General features: G+C 37.9%; 1 protein-coding gene across 8 annotated transcripts in view; it reads right to left on the bottom strand.

Moving 5' to 3' along the window:
• LMO4 (LIM domain only 4) overlaps nt 1–15,000 on the bottom strand; it is a 52,531-nt gene that overhangs the window by 26,294 nt on the left and 11,237 nt on the right. For 4 of the 8 annotated variants that reach the window (XM_043575507.1, XM_043575508.1, XM_043575502.1 and 1 more), the window contains exons 4-5: nt 14,824–14,979; nt 6,050–10,186 (exon numbers count right to left, since the gene is read on the bottom strand). In XM_043575507.1, the coding sequence (XP_043431442.1) occupies nt 10,178–10,186; nt 14,824–14,979 (165 nt within the window). In that variant the 3' untranslated portion in view covers nt 6,050–10,177. Of the gene's footprint in view, nt 1–6,049; nt 10,187–14,823; nt 14,980–15,000 lie in introns of those variants that run through there. The other 4 variants (XM_043575504.1, XM_043575501.1, XM_043575506.1 and 1 more) reach the window with 1 other exon arrangement.

Below are 15,000 nucleotides of genomic sequence, written 5' to 3'. Positions count from 1 at the left end.
GGTCAGGAGGGCACTACAACTATTTTCATATGTAAATAATGACACCTAGATCAGTGTCTTCTTCCAAAGGCGATCAAACATTTTTAACATCTACAAGTTTGCTATGGTTTTAAATGTACAGTGTCAACTCCATTATCTGATAGTAGACTTGCCAGGCAGGGGATTAGCTGTGGTAAAGCTTTAATCCTACTATGCTTTCCCCTACAAGAGGCCAGGAGAGCCTGTTGATAAGGCTCTGGGGTCAGGTTCAGTTTTCCTAATACCTTGCTATATGACCTTGAACACGTTCTTTTACTTCTCCAAGTCCCTGCTCCCACAACTGCAAATGTAGGAGTAGTAACAGCTTCATCAAGTTGTGTGCTGGGGATGGCTTATAAAAGAAATTCATGGCCCATATAGAATTAATAGATGTTCATTTCTTTCCTGAGCTACCTTCCACCGCCATTTGGTCCGAGTTTATGGAATTCCAAATGTTGTGTAACGTTTGCCTAACAAAAGCATTACCTTGCTTCCAAAAATTACATAACTGAAAACTTATATCCACACAGAAACCCGCACACAGATAATTATAGGGGCTTTATTCATAATTGCTGAAACTTGGAAGCAACCAAGATGTCCTTCAGTAGGTGAATGGATAAATAAACGGCGGTCCATCCAGACAATGGAATATTATTCACTGCTAAGAGGAAAAGAGCTACCGAGCCATAAAAGCATGTAGAGGAACTTTAAATGTATATTACTAAGGAAAGAACCAATCTGAAAAGGCTACATACTATACCATTCCAACTACCTGACGTTCTGGAAAAGGCAAAACCATGGAGACAATAAAAAGATCAGTGGTTGCTGGGGTTTGTGGGGTAAGGGAGGGATGAACAGGCAGAGCACAGAGGATTTTTAGGGGGGTGAAAATAATGATGAATGCATGTCATTATACATTTGTCCAAACTCGTAGACTGTGCAACAGCAAGAGTGAACCATAATGTAAACTATGGACTCTGGGTGATTATGATGTGTCAATGCAGGCTCATCAGCTGTAACAAATGTACCACTCTGGTGGGAGATGTTGATAATGGAGGAGGCTGTACACGTGTGGGGATATGGGGGAATCTCTGTACCTTCCTCTCAATTTTTCTGTGAACCTAAAACTGCTCAAAAAATACCTTTTTAACAAATAAAATAATTACATATTATATTCTAAACCAAAAATAAATTATTTGAGTGTAATCCATTGTTTTGAATTAATCTACATTATTATTCCCCTTCATTCGAGAAGATGGGCAAGAGTTAGCTGTAATAGTTTTCAAAGTATAATTAACCCTTAAATTGGAGAGGTGACTACATTTTCCATTGTTTCAGGGTTTACAAGCCAAAAGATTGCCATCCCTAGAACATAAAGCACTTTTGCCTTCAAATGATTTATCTAAGGCACTGGCAAATATAGCTGTTATTAGTAAATTCCTATTTAACAGATAGACAAAACGAGGTACTAAGATTAAATGACAGGCCCATGGCTAATATTTGATTGGAAAGACAAATGTAATCCTAGGTTCCCTTTGACTTCCCTTCAGGACTGAAATTAAATTCCAAGTATTTCCTGATTTCCAGTCTGATGCTTATTTCACAATAAGCATCAATAAGATGTTATTTATTACATGCTTTAAGATAAAAGGCGTGAGTCTCTTCACCCTAAAAATCACAAAGCACAGAATACAGGGTAAATATCCCATCATTAATTTTCATAGCGTTCCCCTTAAGACAACAGTGAGTATTGCCTCCCCTTTGCTGATGCAGGAACCAAAGCTAAAAGAGATACACAAGGTGCCCGCAGATACCCAAGGAATCAAAAAGAAAGCCCAGAATTACCTAGTTTTAGAATGGAGTTGGACCACACACCTTCTGGAAGGTACACAGTTCTATATAAGTCTCTAGGAATGTGGAAGAATCAAAGAACCTATTTTGGAGGGAGTTGAAGGGAATAGGGATAGTTTCGTAGAATGTTTAGCAGCAACCCTGAGCAGGTTGGTAGTGTTTGGGGAAATATTTTTTTAACTTAGTCACCCGATTCTCATCAAACCCAACCAACCAACTGCCTAACCCCGTTTTGTTTTGAAAAATAATGTCACAAATCTGTCCAGAGCTGGATAAAATGCACAGTAATGAGTTCATTAACATGCCATCTGCATGCAAAACAAGGGGATTCCAGAGGCAGAATCCTTTGGTGGGCCTGTTGGAAATCAAATTCTGGGCTAAAAAAATATATATATATATAAAGCACAACTTAGGGAGAAAAATACTACAGTTACACCTTTGCTTGGCTCATAGCAAAGACTGTCTGGCTTTCAAGAGTAACAAAGCCAGCCAGAATCTTTTCCCCACTTAAAAAAAAAAAAATTCTAAAACACATTTTACTACTTAAAGAGGGTAAAAAAAAAAAAAAAAAAAAATTGCTTACAGCATGAGGTAACTGATGGAGTCGGTGAATTACACCCATCCCCAGGAAGAAAGACCTAGCTAAAAGCCTCAGTGTCAGAAATCCATTTAGGATTGCCTGTCCTTTGAAAATCAAGCCTGTTTATCTGCCTGATTCACTCAGTAACAAATCAAAAAACTCAAACCTGCCCCCTCCATCTCTTCCAGGCCCCACTGTTCCACTTCACTCAGACAAGGGAAGGATTAGGTTTCCACGGGCTGTCGCTTTAACAAACCAGAGGCCATGTTTCTCGCCACAGTGGTACCCCAAACTTCATCAAGACCATTGGAGTCTGCTTTCATTCTGTTGCGATTTTCATTTCACCTCAGCTCTCCCTGACACACCTGTGAAGTGTCACCAAATGCTGTATCGCATCAACTTAAAAACTGCCAACGCTGCTAATGTCTGAAACCTCCTGATGTCACAGCCTTGCCCAGGCCCGCAGTACACAAAAACATAGCTTGAGTTTCACCACGCACAGTAACAGCATCCTGTATGTGTAGGGAAGAGGTTCTCGGTGGTGGTGGTGAAATAAGACAAACAAACCATATAAATGGGGTGGTGAGGGTGTTTGGGGAGCCCACTCAGCCTTCTTCCCAATCTGCAGCCAGATACTCCAGCCTCTTGATCCTCCCTTGAAGAGCGATTTATGTAAGCAAGTATTCCTTCCATTCTCCCTACTCCCTTTTTCTCGTGATAGAAATTTCCCCATAGCCTAGAATTTAAGAGAAAATACTTTATCTACTATAAATTCTATAAACATCTATGCCCCACTTCCTGCCAACAACAAAAGAAAACAACACCAACAAAAAAAACCTATCTGATAAACACCATGCAGGCTACTGCTTGCACTGGTTATGAATCTCTGGATATGGAAGGCACTTGCTGAAAACCTGGAATGTACCTATGGTGGTTTTCAGTCTTACGATAGACAGTAGCGTACCGACGCGATTGAGTGCATGGGTCTTGCAGCCTCGCTATGTGGTGCAAATCCTGCCTATGCCTCGGTGACGTTACCAGACTCAATGTAGTGATTTTATGAGCGTGGGTCATAACATACACATAACAAATACATAGTATCTTGTTCTTTGCAATCAATATTCTGTAGTTTCGAATCTATTGTGTGCTGGTCTGCGCATATTTCTCAGGTCCTTACAGGATGTATGTATATTCATCCATGTCCAATGAGAAGGGTAATTTAGTCTTCAGACTGGAAAAAAACATATATTGGCTAACCTAAGTCTCATTTTGCACACAGCAGAATAAAAGATTAAAAGAAAGCCTGCAGAGTCACTGGGCTGAGATACTCGATGAAATAACATAGACACTATGGGTTTTGAGAACAGGTACTTTGGCACCAAAATGCACTAGTCAGGAACCTGAGCCAAAAAAAAAAAAAAAAAAAAAGTCTTTTTTTTGCTTAGCCATTAGATTAACATCAAAATAACTTTATTATCTTGAGTAGAATTTTTTATTTCATTAAATTGAGCAGAAATTTTTCCTTAGCTATTTTTTCTTTTTGTAATGAAGGCAGCTTGGATTTAATGGTGTGTGATAGTAATTTATTTACAAATTTTGATATCTTTTTGGATCCTAGCAATTAATGGGAAAATAGTACAGCCAACAAAATTTTAAAACTCAGCTCAGAATCATATTTGGATGTAATTAAAGGTATAATCTGTTCCATTTGAATACTTCAGTGCTCTTCCATCTTAAAACAACACATATGAATAGCAGTTTTCACGATATAGCTATCTGCTTTGCACATCATGCTAGAACGTGTAAAAATTTTCTATAAAAATTGTTGTGTGTGTATATTACCTCTTTTATACTTACAGAAGTATGCGTTACTTTGATAGAACTGAACCCATTGACCTGTTATTTGCCACAAATATTATCTGCAGACTTAAGACATAGTTCATCCAAACATTTTAAACATTTACAAATCTGTATAGGACACAGATACAGTCATCCATTTTGCTTTCCAGACTAATGTGATTACTAAAGCCTTGCTCTTTTTCCTCAGCAACAACTTGTAGGCAGAGTTGTTACCAATGATACTTAATTACTCATCATGAAGTAGTTGAGATTTGTCAAAACTGAAAAGAAATTTCTTTTAGAGTGAGGCTAAAAAATGTAGGCAATCTAAACGAGTTGGCATTCCAGGTTGGATACAGATAAAATGCGATAGATACCTCAGTTTTTTAAGGGAGGACAGAAACCTAGTTACGGCTCATAGAATAATCTGCATCATTGTTGCAGCCTAACAATTTATAAAGAAATTGTACCAAATGGTACCAGTGGTCAAACAGCAGCTCTGGCAACTTTGGGCCTTAATGATAGTGCTCAGCCATATTGGAGTCTGAGGCATAAGGAAAGGGAACACCGATCCTGCCTTTATTTAAAATTCTGATGTTTTGTTCACCATAGATGTTTTTGCATTAATTTTACATTTACAAAATGTTGCACTATAACATTATCCTGATTACTGATTTTCTGGCACTCCCTTAAATTTTGCACCAAATAGTGCATTCACTTCACTCTCGTCCTGGCCCTGCTTACAAAGTCACCTCCCTGAAACTTCACGACCCCATCTGTAAAAACGAGGCAATAATCATCAAGATTACTGTAAGGACTGAGATGACGTGTGTAAGAACTTGTTAATCGTACATGTGAACATGTAAATACATTTACAAAGCACTATACAACTCCAAGATGAAGTTATTATATTATACATTCTATTTAAAGACGTAAGGTTTATGGAAAGCGGAAGTCCCGTGATTGATGACAAAAATCTATCCCAGGCCTTAGAGGGATATGCGGTCTTGAAGACACACCCATCGCTACCTAACCTTACTTAAATAAAGAAAAAGGTACACAATTACAGCCCGAGCAAGCAATTTCCTCTCCAGCTTTCATAATTAATCTTCATTTGTAAATTCAGTCTGTCTTCAGATTTTCTCTTTTCAGTTCCTAAAAGCATTCAGTTCAACGCAAATGAAAAATTAATTTAGGAAGAAACTGTTTTCCTCTTAAAAAAATAAAATCACAGCTCAAACAACACAGGTGAAAGCCTACGAATAGATGCACCGCATATGAAAATTATTTTTGAAAAAGTTGAGGACGTAAACCTTTTGATTCAAGGTAGGGGGATCTTTCTAGGCCCAAGGAAGGTGAGATGCCTCCTGTTCTCGTGAACTAATGATTGTTTCCAAGCTGGTTAGAATTCAGTGCTAATTGCATTTTAAAACACCACCTCTGATATCCTTTCCTCTCTCAGGATCTTACATCAATGTTTCACATTTTCAATAAAACCTTTTGCACTTCACCTTTTTTACTCAACAAATCCTGAACTTTGGATCAGCTGGAAGAATTTGGTTCAGAGGCTTTCCTTTCCCCGGCAGGTTTCGATCTGGTGGTGGGGATGCTAACACCTGGGAAAGGCTGTCTTGCCCCTGTTTCTGAGGGGAGAGAGACGACTAAAATAGGTATTTTGGTGGCTAAACTCAGGCTTGCCCATTCTAACACAGTCATTAAACAACTTTCCAGTGTCATTCAAAGAACTTATAACAGAATCAATTGATTTTCATCCTCTGCTTTATTAGTTGTGATTTAGGAGATAGAATGGCCCTGTTTACACAGCTGTAACATGTCAGGACCTGTAGTACATTATTGGCTCGAGGCCTCCGAGTTACAGTCCATTCTCAGCAGAATCAATCTGAACTCGCAAAACATTCCCTCTAGGAAACATGCACATATCTACTAGCATAAAGCACTTCTTGTACAACTGGAAATAGTATTCACTTGAGGTAAGTTGCAAGTTCACCTTCCAAAAATCAGCCCTGACTTGTCATTGCTCTCAGCATGTTCACGATGGGAGCAGAGGGCTACAAATGCCTCTTAACTAGATACCCAACATGGGTGAATGTGTTACACTTTGCTGCTAGTCGGGGCTCAGACTCTCCAAGTGGGAGTTGCTGGCTGTTTAACATGCGTTCAGAGCATTGCCAATCTAAAATGGCTGCTCAGTAATACTTTAATTGCAGTTTCATGGAAACAAATTGCTATTTAACTGCAATAAGCATTTCTGTGACTTGGCTGGACTGACAATAGGTGAGCCTTAGTAACAAAGTGACAACTAACATCAACTTGCAAAGGCTCTGTGTTTCCAACAGTCTCTCAAAGGGAGTCATAGGTGCACTAGCACCCAGGAGATAATTCACAGGTGAAGGAGTCTTTGGACAACCTCTTCTCTCTTTAAATACAACTATTTAGGTTACAGGGAAACTCTTTATTAGTGCCTTGATATATAGCTCTTGGACTCACTGTTGTATAATTTATGGGCCCTAAGAAAATATTATATAAATAGTAGTACACATTAGAATCTTACTCTATTGACATTTAAAGCCATTTAATTTAAGAGCTTCATTCTAGATGATTAGTTGTTTCAAATATCTGTTAATAAGAGCAAAAGAAAGAACTTAAATACAGTTAATAGTAAGAGGATGACAATTTCACAGGCTTCATTTTGGTGTGACAGTTTTCTCATTTTATATTTTATAAGACACTACAGTCCATGTTAAACTATTTCCTAATAAATCACGAAGAGCTGGAAATAGTTCCTTGTGGCAAACGATTTGGTTTAGAAAAGCTTCATCCGGGCTCTCCTGCCTTTCGGGGTGTGTAAATCTAACTAGACAGATAGGTTAAAAATATATATATATAAAAATAAAAAAACAATAATAAAAAAATAAAAAAACATTAAACCCTTTCAGAGGACAATCTTTTTACAAAATTGTTTCATTAGCAAGAGTGACAATTTGCATGATTGAGACATTTATATGTATCATAAACATTTTTTTTTAATCAGGAGTTCAGCAGGGCTCAGTAACATTTGCTTTTATTTAATTGCACTTGCTTGTAGGGATTGGGGGCCATCTTGCTCTATGATGTGGTTAATATTAAATAAGTCCTTTCAAAAGAATGGAGCACATCTCACTAACATCGCAAATGCAATGGATGAAAGGTGAACAAGCTCGTGGATTTTTTTTTTTTTTTCTTCTAAGCCATGTTGGGGTTGGGGGAGGAACACAATCACCGCTCACATCAGAATAAACCTGAGTGTTTTTAGGAGCTTTCTATCCACACAGAGCATCCCCATTAGAGCCGGGTTTTATTGTTTGAAATGCCTCTGGTTTCAAGGAAGTGTTTTACCTAAAGCAAGACTACTACTTAAATATGTTCTATTGTATATTCATAGCTCCATTAGTCCTTCTCCAATTTAGCACATCAAAGAGAAGGCTTCATCACTTGCATGTGGATTATACTAACATGAGTGACATTTGTAATCTTATAGGTCTGCAACTTAAGAAATGCTTTTAGAAGCTCGTTATTAAATATGCAGCAGTGCTTGAGGAACCAGCCATATAATAGTTCATTTAAAGTCTTTAATGACCTGAGCCCTCCACATCACCAAATGCCACACTGTATTACTTACTAAAAGTTATTAACTATCCCCTTTGAATTTCTGCACTATATGAGACATGAGTGCTTACGCCAAAAAGAATAGAGGGGATGCTGGTATTCTTATTAACACTCCCCCTTTCTATGCTGAAGAGTCCACATTCCTTTAAAGCAGCTTAAAGGTGGGGGGGGGGGGGCGCGGAATGTAAGAACCAGAACTAGTCCCTAGAAATTCCCCCAGGATTTAACTCAAACAGATACTGTTACGTCTGTGATTTTGTTCATTTTTTTTCTTGCATTTTCTTTTCATAAAGCTCTAATAGAACTATTCACTTTAACTCTCTACCTTTAAATTCTCCTACAGGAGGTTCACAGGAGCTTTGCAGTTGGAGCAACTGATTTTTCCTCCTGGCCTGCAGTCTTTGAAAGCAGAAGATCCCAAAGGGAAACTGACTGCTGGTTGAAATGTACTGAACTGGACCTCTCTATGTAACCTGTTCTGAGAGGTCTACGTTGGGAGCTTTTCGGGAACAAGAGAAAATAAAACAAATGCCATTTTTAGAAAGAATATTTCAAGTAGCATTATAAACACACCCGGTTTTTTTATGAACCTGTGATACAAACTGTCCCGGAGATCTGCTCGCAAACCTGGCACAGCAGCCTCTTTGGTCTTTCCTAACACTGACCATGGGCCACCAAGTCCTTGGCCTATGCACGCTTTCCACAGGGCGCCACTGGGGTGCTGGGTCTGCTGCCCAGAACTAGCAACTAAATATCTCAAGATTACTACCAAGTGAAATCGAAATCCTACCCCAAACATATGGAAAGGCAGAGCGAGGAGCGTAAGAGCAAAACAAAATAAACAAATCATACAGCAGACCACAGGCGTCTAAAAGCTCACCAGGAAATGGTGGCTCCACCCACTGAAGTCGGCTGTCAAAGAGCTCTGGGTCCCTAACAACTAAGGAAACTTCAAAATGCGTACAGGTATGGCTTAGAAATGCTATTTCCTTCAAAAGCTATAAACTTGGTTAAGAGAACAAGACGGTTACGCCACATTCTTTAGCATGCTTTTCGCCAATACCCAAGGCTTTCCTATTGAGAAAAATGAATCAACAGAATAGCTGAAGAATCAAACAAATATTTATATATAAACACAAAAGATTCACTGTGATATAGAAGTGTAATGAAGTGCTTAAGTTACCAGAATATTCTGAACTTATAAAAAGGACTCCGTTAGAAACATTGCTTTGTAGCCCTGCCAAAAATGGCATGGTTAAGTAATTTGAAAAAAACCTTATTGGCCCAGAGCTAAATAAACACACACACCACACCTCCCTTGACCCTTAAGATTTAGAGTGAAGTTGGTATCAAACAAACAAACAAAAACTACTAAATTTTTCCAAAATACAACGAAGAGAAAAAGCAGTGTTTAAATCCAAACTCCATCGAATATTTTTTCTTTTAAGTTTTTATTATTTAAATACACCATACTAGAGCAAATGTCTCTGAAAATATCACAAATAAAAGATTTTTTTCTTCATTCAGCAAATTAGAAGTAGGGGGAAATTTCTACACAGTAGCTGCTATGAGCCTGATTTTTTTTTCCAATTTTTTTCTTTTTTTTTTTTTTCATTCTTTTTTTTCTTTTCTTTGCCATGGAAGTAGCAACATTAGGACAAGAACACTTACATGCATACATACATTGTATTTTACAGAGATACAATAAAAGTGTTTGTGATAGAATATCACAAAAGCCACATCTCTTTCCTTTATCTCATGTTCAGTTTTGATTGAAACACATTTCCTTACAACACTTAAATATACAAAGAGCAAATAGAATGTTGTTAAGGTAAAACACAGGGTACAAACTCTGGCCAGTGCCCTGCTAATTGTTAATGAGGGTAGAAAGCAGATTTGAATGCTTCTTTTAATTAGCTTCATTAGTCATTTCCCTCCTCCCAAGCTCCCTCCCCCCCAAAGATGTCCTCCGGTGGATCTTTTTTCATTTTCTCTACAGTCTCCCCATTAGCCCAGGTTCATGGAGTCCTTAATGTTCATATTCAGTCATTTTAATACACCAATAAATGCGGGAAGGGCAGTCAAGACTAAAGAAGGTGCAATGGCATGGAGCTGGCACTGGTGCTAGCTACAAAGGTGACCTGTCTACTGAAGACACATGGGATCCACCTGTGATGAACAAAGTCTGAGATGAAGGCACGCATTCTGCATTACTCTGACCTTTTAGCAGACCTGCAAGAAATAAAAACGGGCATCTTAGCTAAAATGCTAAATTTGAGATATTAAACTCAAACATGACTGCTTTTGTCTTCTCTACATTCACTAATCTTCTTTTATTAGATTACTTTCCAACTGTGACTTGATGGAGGCTTTCTACGCTACTTACTCCGGCAGTGAAGAGCTAAAGCATAACATTTTCTGCAGTTTCACTAGCAGAGAAAATGAGACAATAAATGGACTTTCGGAAAGTTTCTGGTATAAAGTTCTACAATGAATTGCTTAACCCTCTTGAAAGCAACTTTGTTTCTGAAAAGAATGAACTGCAACATCTTGCCTCAGTAATAGTCTCTTAAATGCACCTTCGGAGCCCAGTCCTCCCCAAGGAAGTTTTGGGCTAATGTGCTCAACCGCAGGACCTTTGGCAAGGTTACTTTGTGCCTCAGTTTCCTCACGGTTAAAGTGGGGATAATAAGGCTGTTACAAGGATTACATCATACGTATGGGACACTTTCAACAGTGCCTGGCACATAATAAAAGCTAAACAAACACTGATAATTATTATTCTGATATCCTCATATGATGTCTATTCACCCATGTCCTTCTCAACCTAAAGGTATGTGTTTGTACACGTGGGTATATATATCTATGTATACAGACAGATACAGATATAGGTATATATATATATATATCTACATATGTATACACACACACACACACACACACACACACATACCATACAAATATTCAGATACTACTTCTCCCTTAGTATTTCCTATCTATGTCACTTAATATTACATAAATCTTGTAAATACATGAATCAAACATGTAATGTGTTAATGACTTATGCTCAATTAAAAAACATAGTTCAATGGAAGTCTAACTTTAACGTCTAAGTTAGAAATGATAATCCACACGGTCGTCAAATACAATCTGTTTGCAATTACCAAAATGAAATAATATATATTAGGTTTTTATGGTTTTTAAATGACATTTTGAGCTTCCCAGGAAGTTCTTGTTTCACCCTTTCCCTAACTTACTAAAAGCCTGAAGTCTATTAGGAACTGCAACCCCCCACTTCCAAGCTAATTAAAGTGGTGGAGGCTTAATTCCCCAGAGTGGAAGCTCAGTGTGAGAAAGGTAATTTGTCTGTCCAGAACAAAGATGCAGCAGCAGCCAGCAAGCATATTTAATAAATGAGCATCAAATGTCCTCTACGATGGACACACACAACACCAATTATGTAACTACGGGGACTACGAAGTGATATGTAAGCTAGAACACTTGCTAAATTTTCCTCCAACTAAAGAGACGTGAGCTTTTATTTTACTGAAAAGCACTGATAATCCTAGATGGAACCACCACTCTTGAGTGGAAGAAAGAATTCCAAAGCAGGCAAAAATTAGAAAAAAAAAAAAAAAAAAAAAGAGAGAGAGAGAGAGAAAGAAAGAAAAAAAAAAATCAGCCACAATTTTGGATTGTATTTACAGAAGTCTCTAGAAGGCAATGTTTTCCTGAGGATAACCAAGCCTCCTTTAAATGGTAAAGGCTGTAAAATGTTGGTAGATCCTGAACACTAGTGGTCTGAGATTTCAGTCAAGACCCTGTAAGATTTATAAGCTTAAAATCATTTTTCTAGAATATACCAAAGCCAATGATGCAGAACAACTTAAACTACACATCCCCGACACTGGCAACAAATTTCAGGAAAATAAAAGTTTAAAGGGACCAGCTGATGGGGACCTATACTTTCTATACAATTAGCTGCCTTTAAAGAAGGGGTGTATAAGTAATCAACTCATTACTTTTCAGCCAGAGGATGCTTGGGTATATTTATTATGCATCATGCACTAAAAACGTAATTGGTTCTGCGAATAGAAGGAAAACGGCCAAAATTAATGTCCAATTTTCCCTACCAAAAACATAGAGAATGAGGAGAGAGAAGAAAATAATAAAATGGAGCAGTTTGTCATTTCTCCCTATCTCCTCTCCTCCAGAAAAGAAACACCACAGGGTTTGGGAAAATAATTTTAAAGCATTCTCTAGGTCCAGAAAGCAGTTTATGTTCCACCAGGAAGTGTGTTTTCATTACCTCTTTCCCCCTTGCCCTCTCATTAATATCTCCCTGGACCACGTTCAGCTTGCCCAAAACTTTTATTTACAAAAACCGCCTTGTGAATTGACCGTGCTCATGGTGAGCTGAGCACCGAGGGCGAATATGTGAGACATTTATGCCAACAGGGAAATGTTCTTAATTAACATCATCCCCAAAACACAGCTTCTTACCTATGTCTGACAAGAACATATCCTTAAGTTATACTTCCCTATGCCTTTTAAGAGCTATTAATTTTTGAAGGCCACCACCTGTCTATTTGGCTTCCAACATTAAGGAAACATGTACCAGTTGGTTCCTACTGGTGCCCTACTACATCCTGTGACCCAAAATGAACATCTTCCCTCTCCCATCCTGCAAAAGGTGTGGTAAACAGAAGACTGATCTACAAGGCACAACACATACCATCTTGTAAACACGTCCGCCAAGTGTCTCTCCAGCCTTCCTCCCTAGCACCTCTGAATTTACGTCACCTCGCACCCAATAGGGCAGTACCGTGAGATCTTGCTTGTATTTCCTACGTGCCCTTTGCACTACATTTTCCATCCTGTCTCCACATCCCTGAATTCTCACGATGCATGCTGGTTTAGTTGCCACAATCATTTTTTCTACTTAAGTCAGGGAAAGAAATGGTATAAAACCAGCAACAAACTTAGGATGAAATCTGCAGAAAAACTAGACTTTTTACATGGGACGGGGTGGGGAAGAGATCAACCATGTTCCTCCTAGCACATTTCTTTTCTTCCTTTTTTTTTAAAACTTTTTTGGCTCTCAAGTATGACCGTAAAATGGCTTTGCCTCTAAATTGAAAGGGGTATCTCAAAATATTTACGTGACTTATCCATCGTTCTTAACTCTGCCCTATAGATTCACTTCATTACAATTCAAACCATAAAAATCTAAGTATTTATATGGACTGGCATTCCTTAAAGAGGCTTGAAATGCCTCATCAATGGTGACTGGTTAATTTGAAATAAGAAATTAAACTTCTATTTTTAAAACAGTATTCTAGGTAGCTTTTCATACCAGTAAGCCAAAAAAAAAAAAGTGTTCAGATTCTCATGTATTAACATTTACTTAATAAAGAAACAGAAAATACATTTAAACTTATCCCATAAATTTGAGTAAGGGAAAATGATAAAAATCAGCACTAAAATACGGCAGTATAATTTTAAATGGTTAAAAGTTTTCAAATATTAGTCATTTTCCCCACACACAGCATTAAGAAATGCATTACAGAAGACAAAGAAGCCTAATATTTTTTCCTGAGACTTTTGAAGCTTGCTAAATTCCTATTTGCAGATAAATGTTGTTTTTTTTGTGATCCTTACAACAGACATTAATGAAGTTCCTATTGTAAATCCATAAAGAATTACCAAGTGAAGTGTGCACTTTTTGTTTCAATGCAATAACTCAGTGCTGTGTGATTGCCTGGGTTAATGATGAAAAAGTCAAACATACTATCAGAGCTGATGGAAAAATCTATCACCAATCTGAAATTAAAATTCATCTGTGGTCAATAAGATTTAATATCCATGCAAGTGGCGCTGTAAAGAGTAAATGAATCAATGTCATCAATACATAATCAGTATGAAATATGATGTGAATAAAATTATGCACACGAGTCATACATTTCACTCTTTTCTGGGCCAGTGTGGAATGAACAGTCTCTTAACTGAAGGTTGACAGTAATTGTTACAAATTAGGCACAGCAGTTATCAAAATGCACTCACTTGCATAGCTATAGGACTTATTAAGGAGATTAAAATAGATCTAAAACTATCCAGTACTGGGGGGGCTGGACAACTGTTGATCGCCATTTTTCCTCTGAAGTGATTTGAACAACTGTATAAAATTTCCTCACTTTTAACTCTGGTCCAAAAACTTTCCAGTTGTGGATCAAGAATCGAGATACGTAATCTTTAATGGAGCTACCAGCGGCCCAAAGTGATTAGCAAAGACCCAGAACTGTGTTTTAAAAGTCGTAACTGATTCAAATTTTATGGGACTACTGATCAACAAAAACGCCCTCCTCTGAAACTACAGAAATGTTTGTGAAACTGCTTTTCTCAAAATGAACGCTCTGTAAACTGGGTTTGGAAGGCAGGTGTTCAGATTGCCATTACTAATGCAGAAATCATTCTTTCATGACAATGACATTTATTCCCTTTTCCTACCATAAATGTTTCTAATTTTCCTCCCACAATAACCTATTCACATCGTATTTCTGAATTTCAAAACTGTCAAGTGGGATAAACAACCGGTTATACGGAAGTTTTATGTTTGGACTTTGCATGTGATAATCCTCTGTTCAACACTGGGGAAGCTACAGATATAACTAAAAGTCAGGATCTTTCTCAACGACAAAAGATTCACAATTTAATAAATCAGCACTCCCATTTCTGAATCCTGTATGTATGAGTACTCTACGTTTCTTTAAAAGGGCACACAAACACACGACCACCGAGGAAAACTCCCTTGAAGGTTGAACCTTCCAACTCGCTCTAATAAAGCTTATTAGCAACTGCTAGGTATTCACCTTCTGGTCGGGCAGTAGTGGATTGCTCTGAAGTGAATTCAAATGGCCATTGATGAGAGCTGTAGGTCTATCATGTTCACAAAATAAACTGCCATTGATGTAGTGAAACCGATCTCCCGGGACCAGGCGATTCCGGCAGGTAGAGCATGTAAAACACTGAAAGGGAAAAGCAAACCC

The sequence above is a fragment of the Prionailurus bengalensis genome, chromosome C1 (genome assembly GCF_016509475.1).
Source record: "Prionailurus bengalensis isolate Pbe53 chromosome C1, Fcat_Pben_1.1_paternal_pri, whole genome shotgun sequence".
NCBI lineage: Eukaryota > Metazoa > Chordata > Mammalia > Carnivora > Felidae > Prionailurus > Prionailurus bengalensis.
This window is presented reverse-complemented; position numbering and strand designations above follow the sequence as displayed.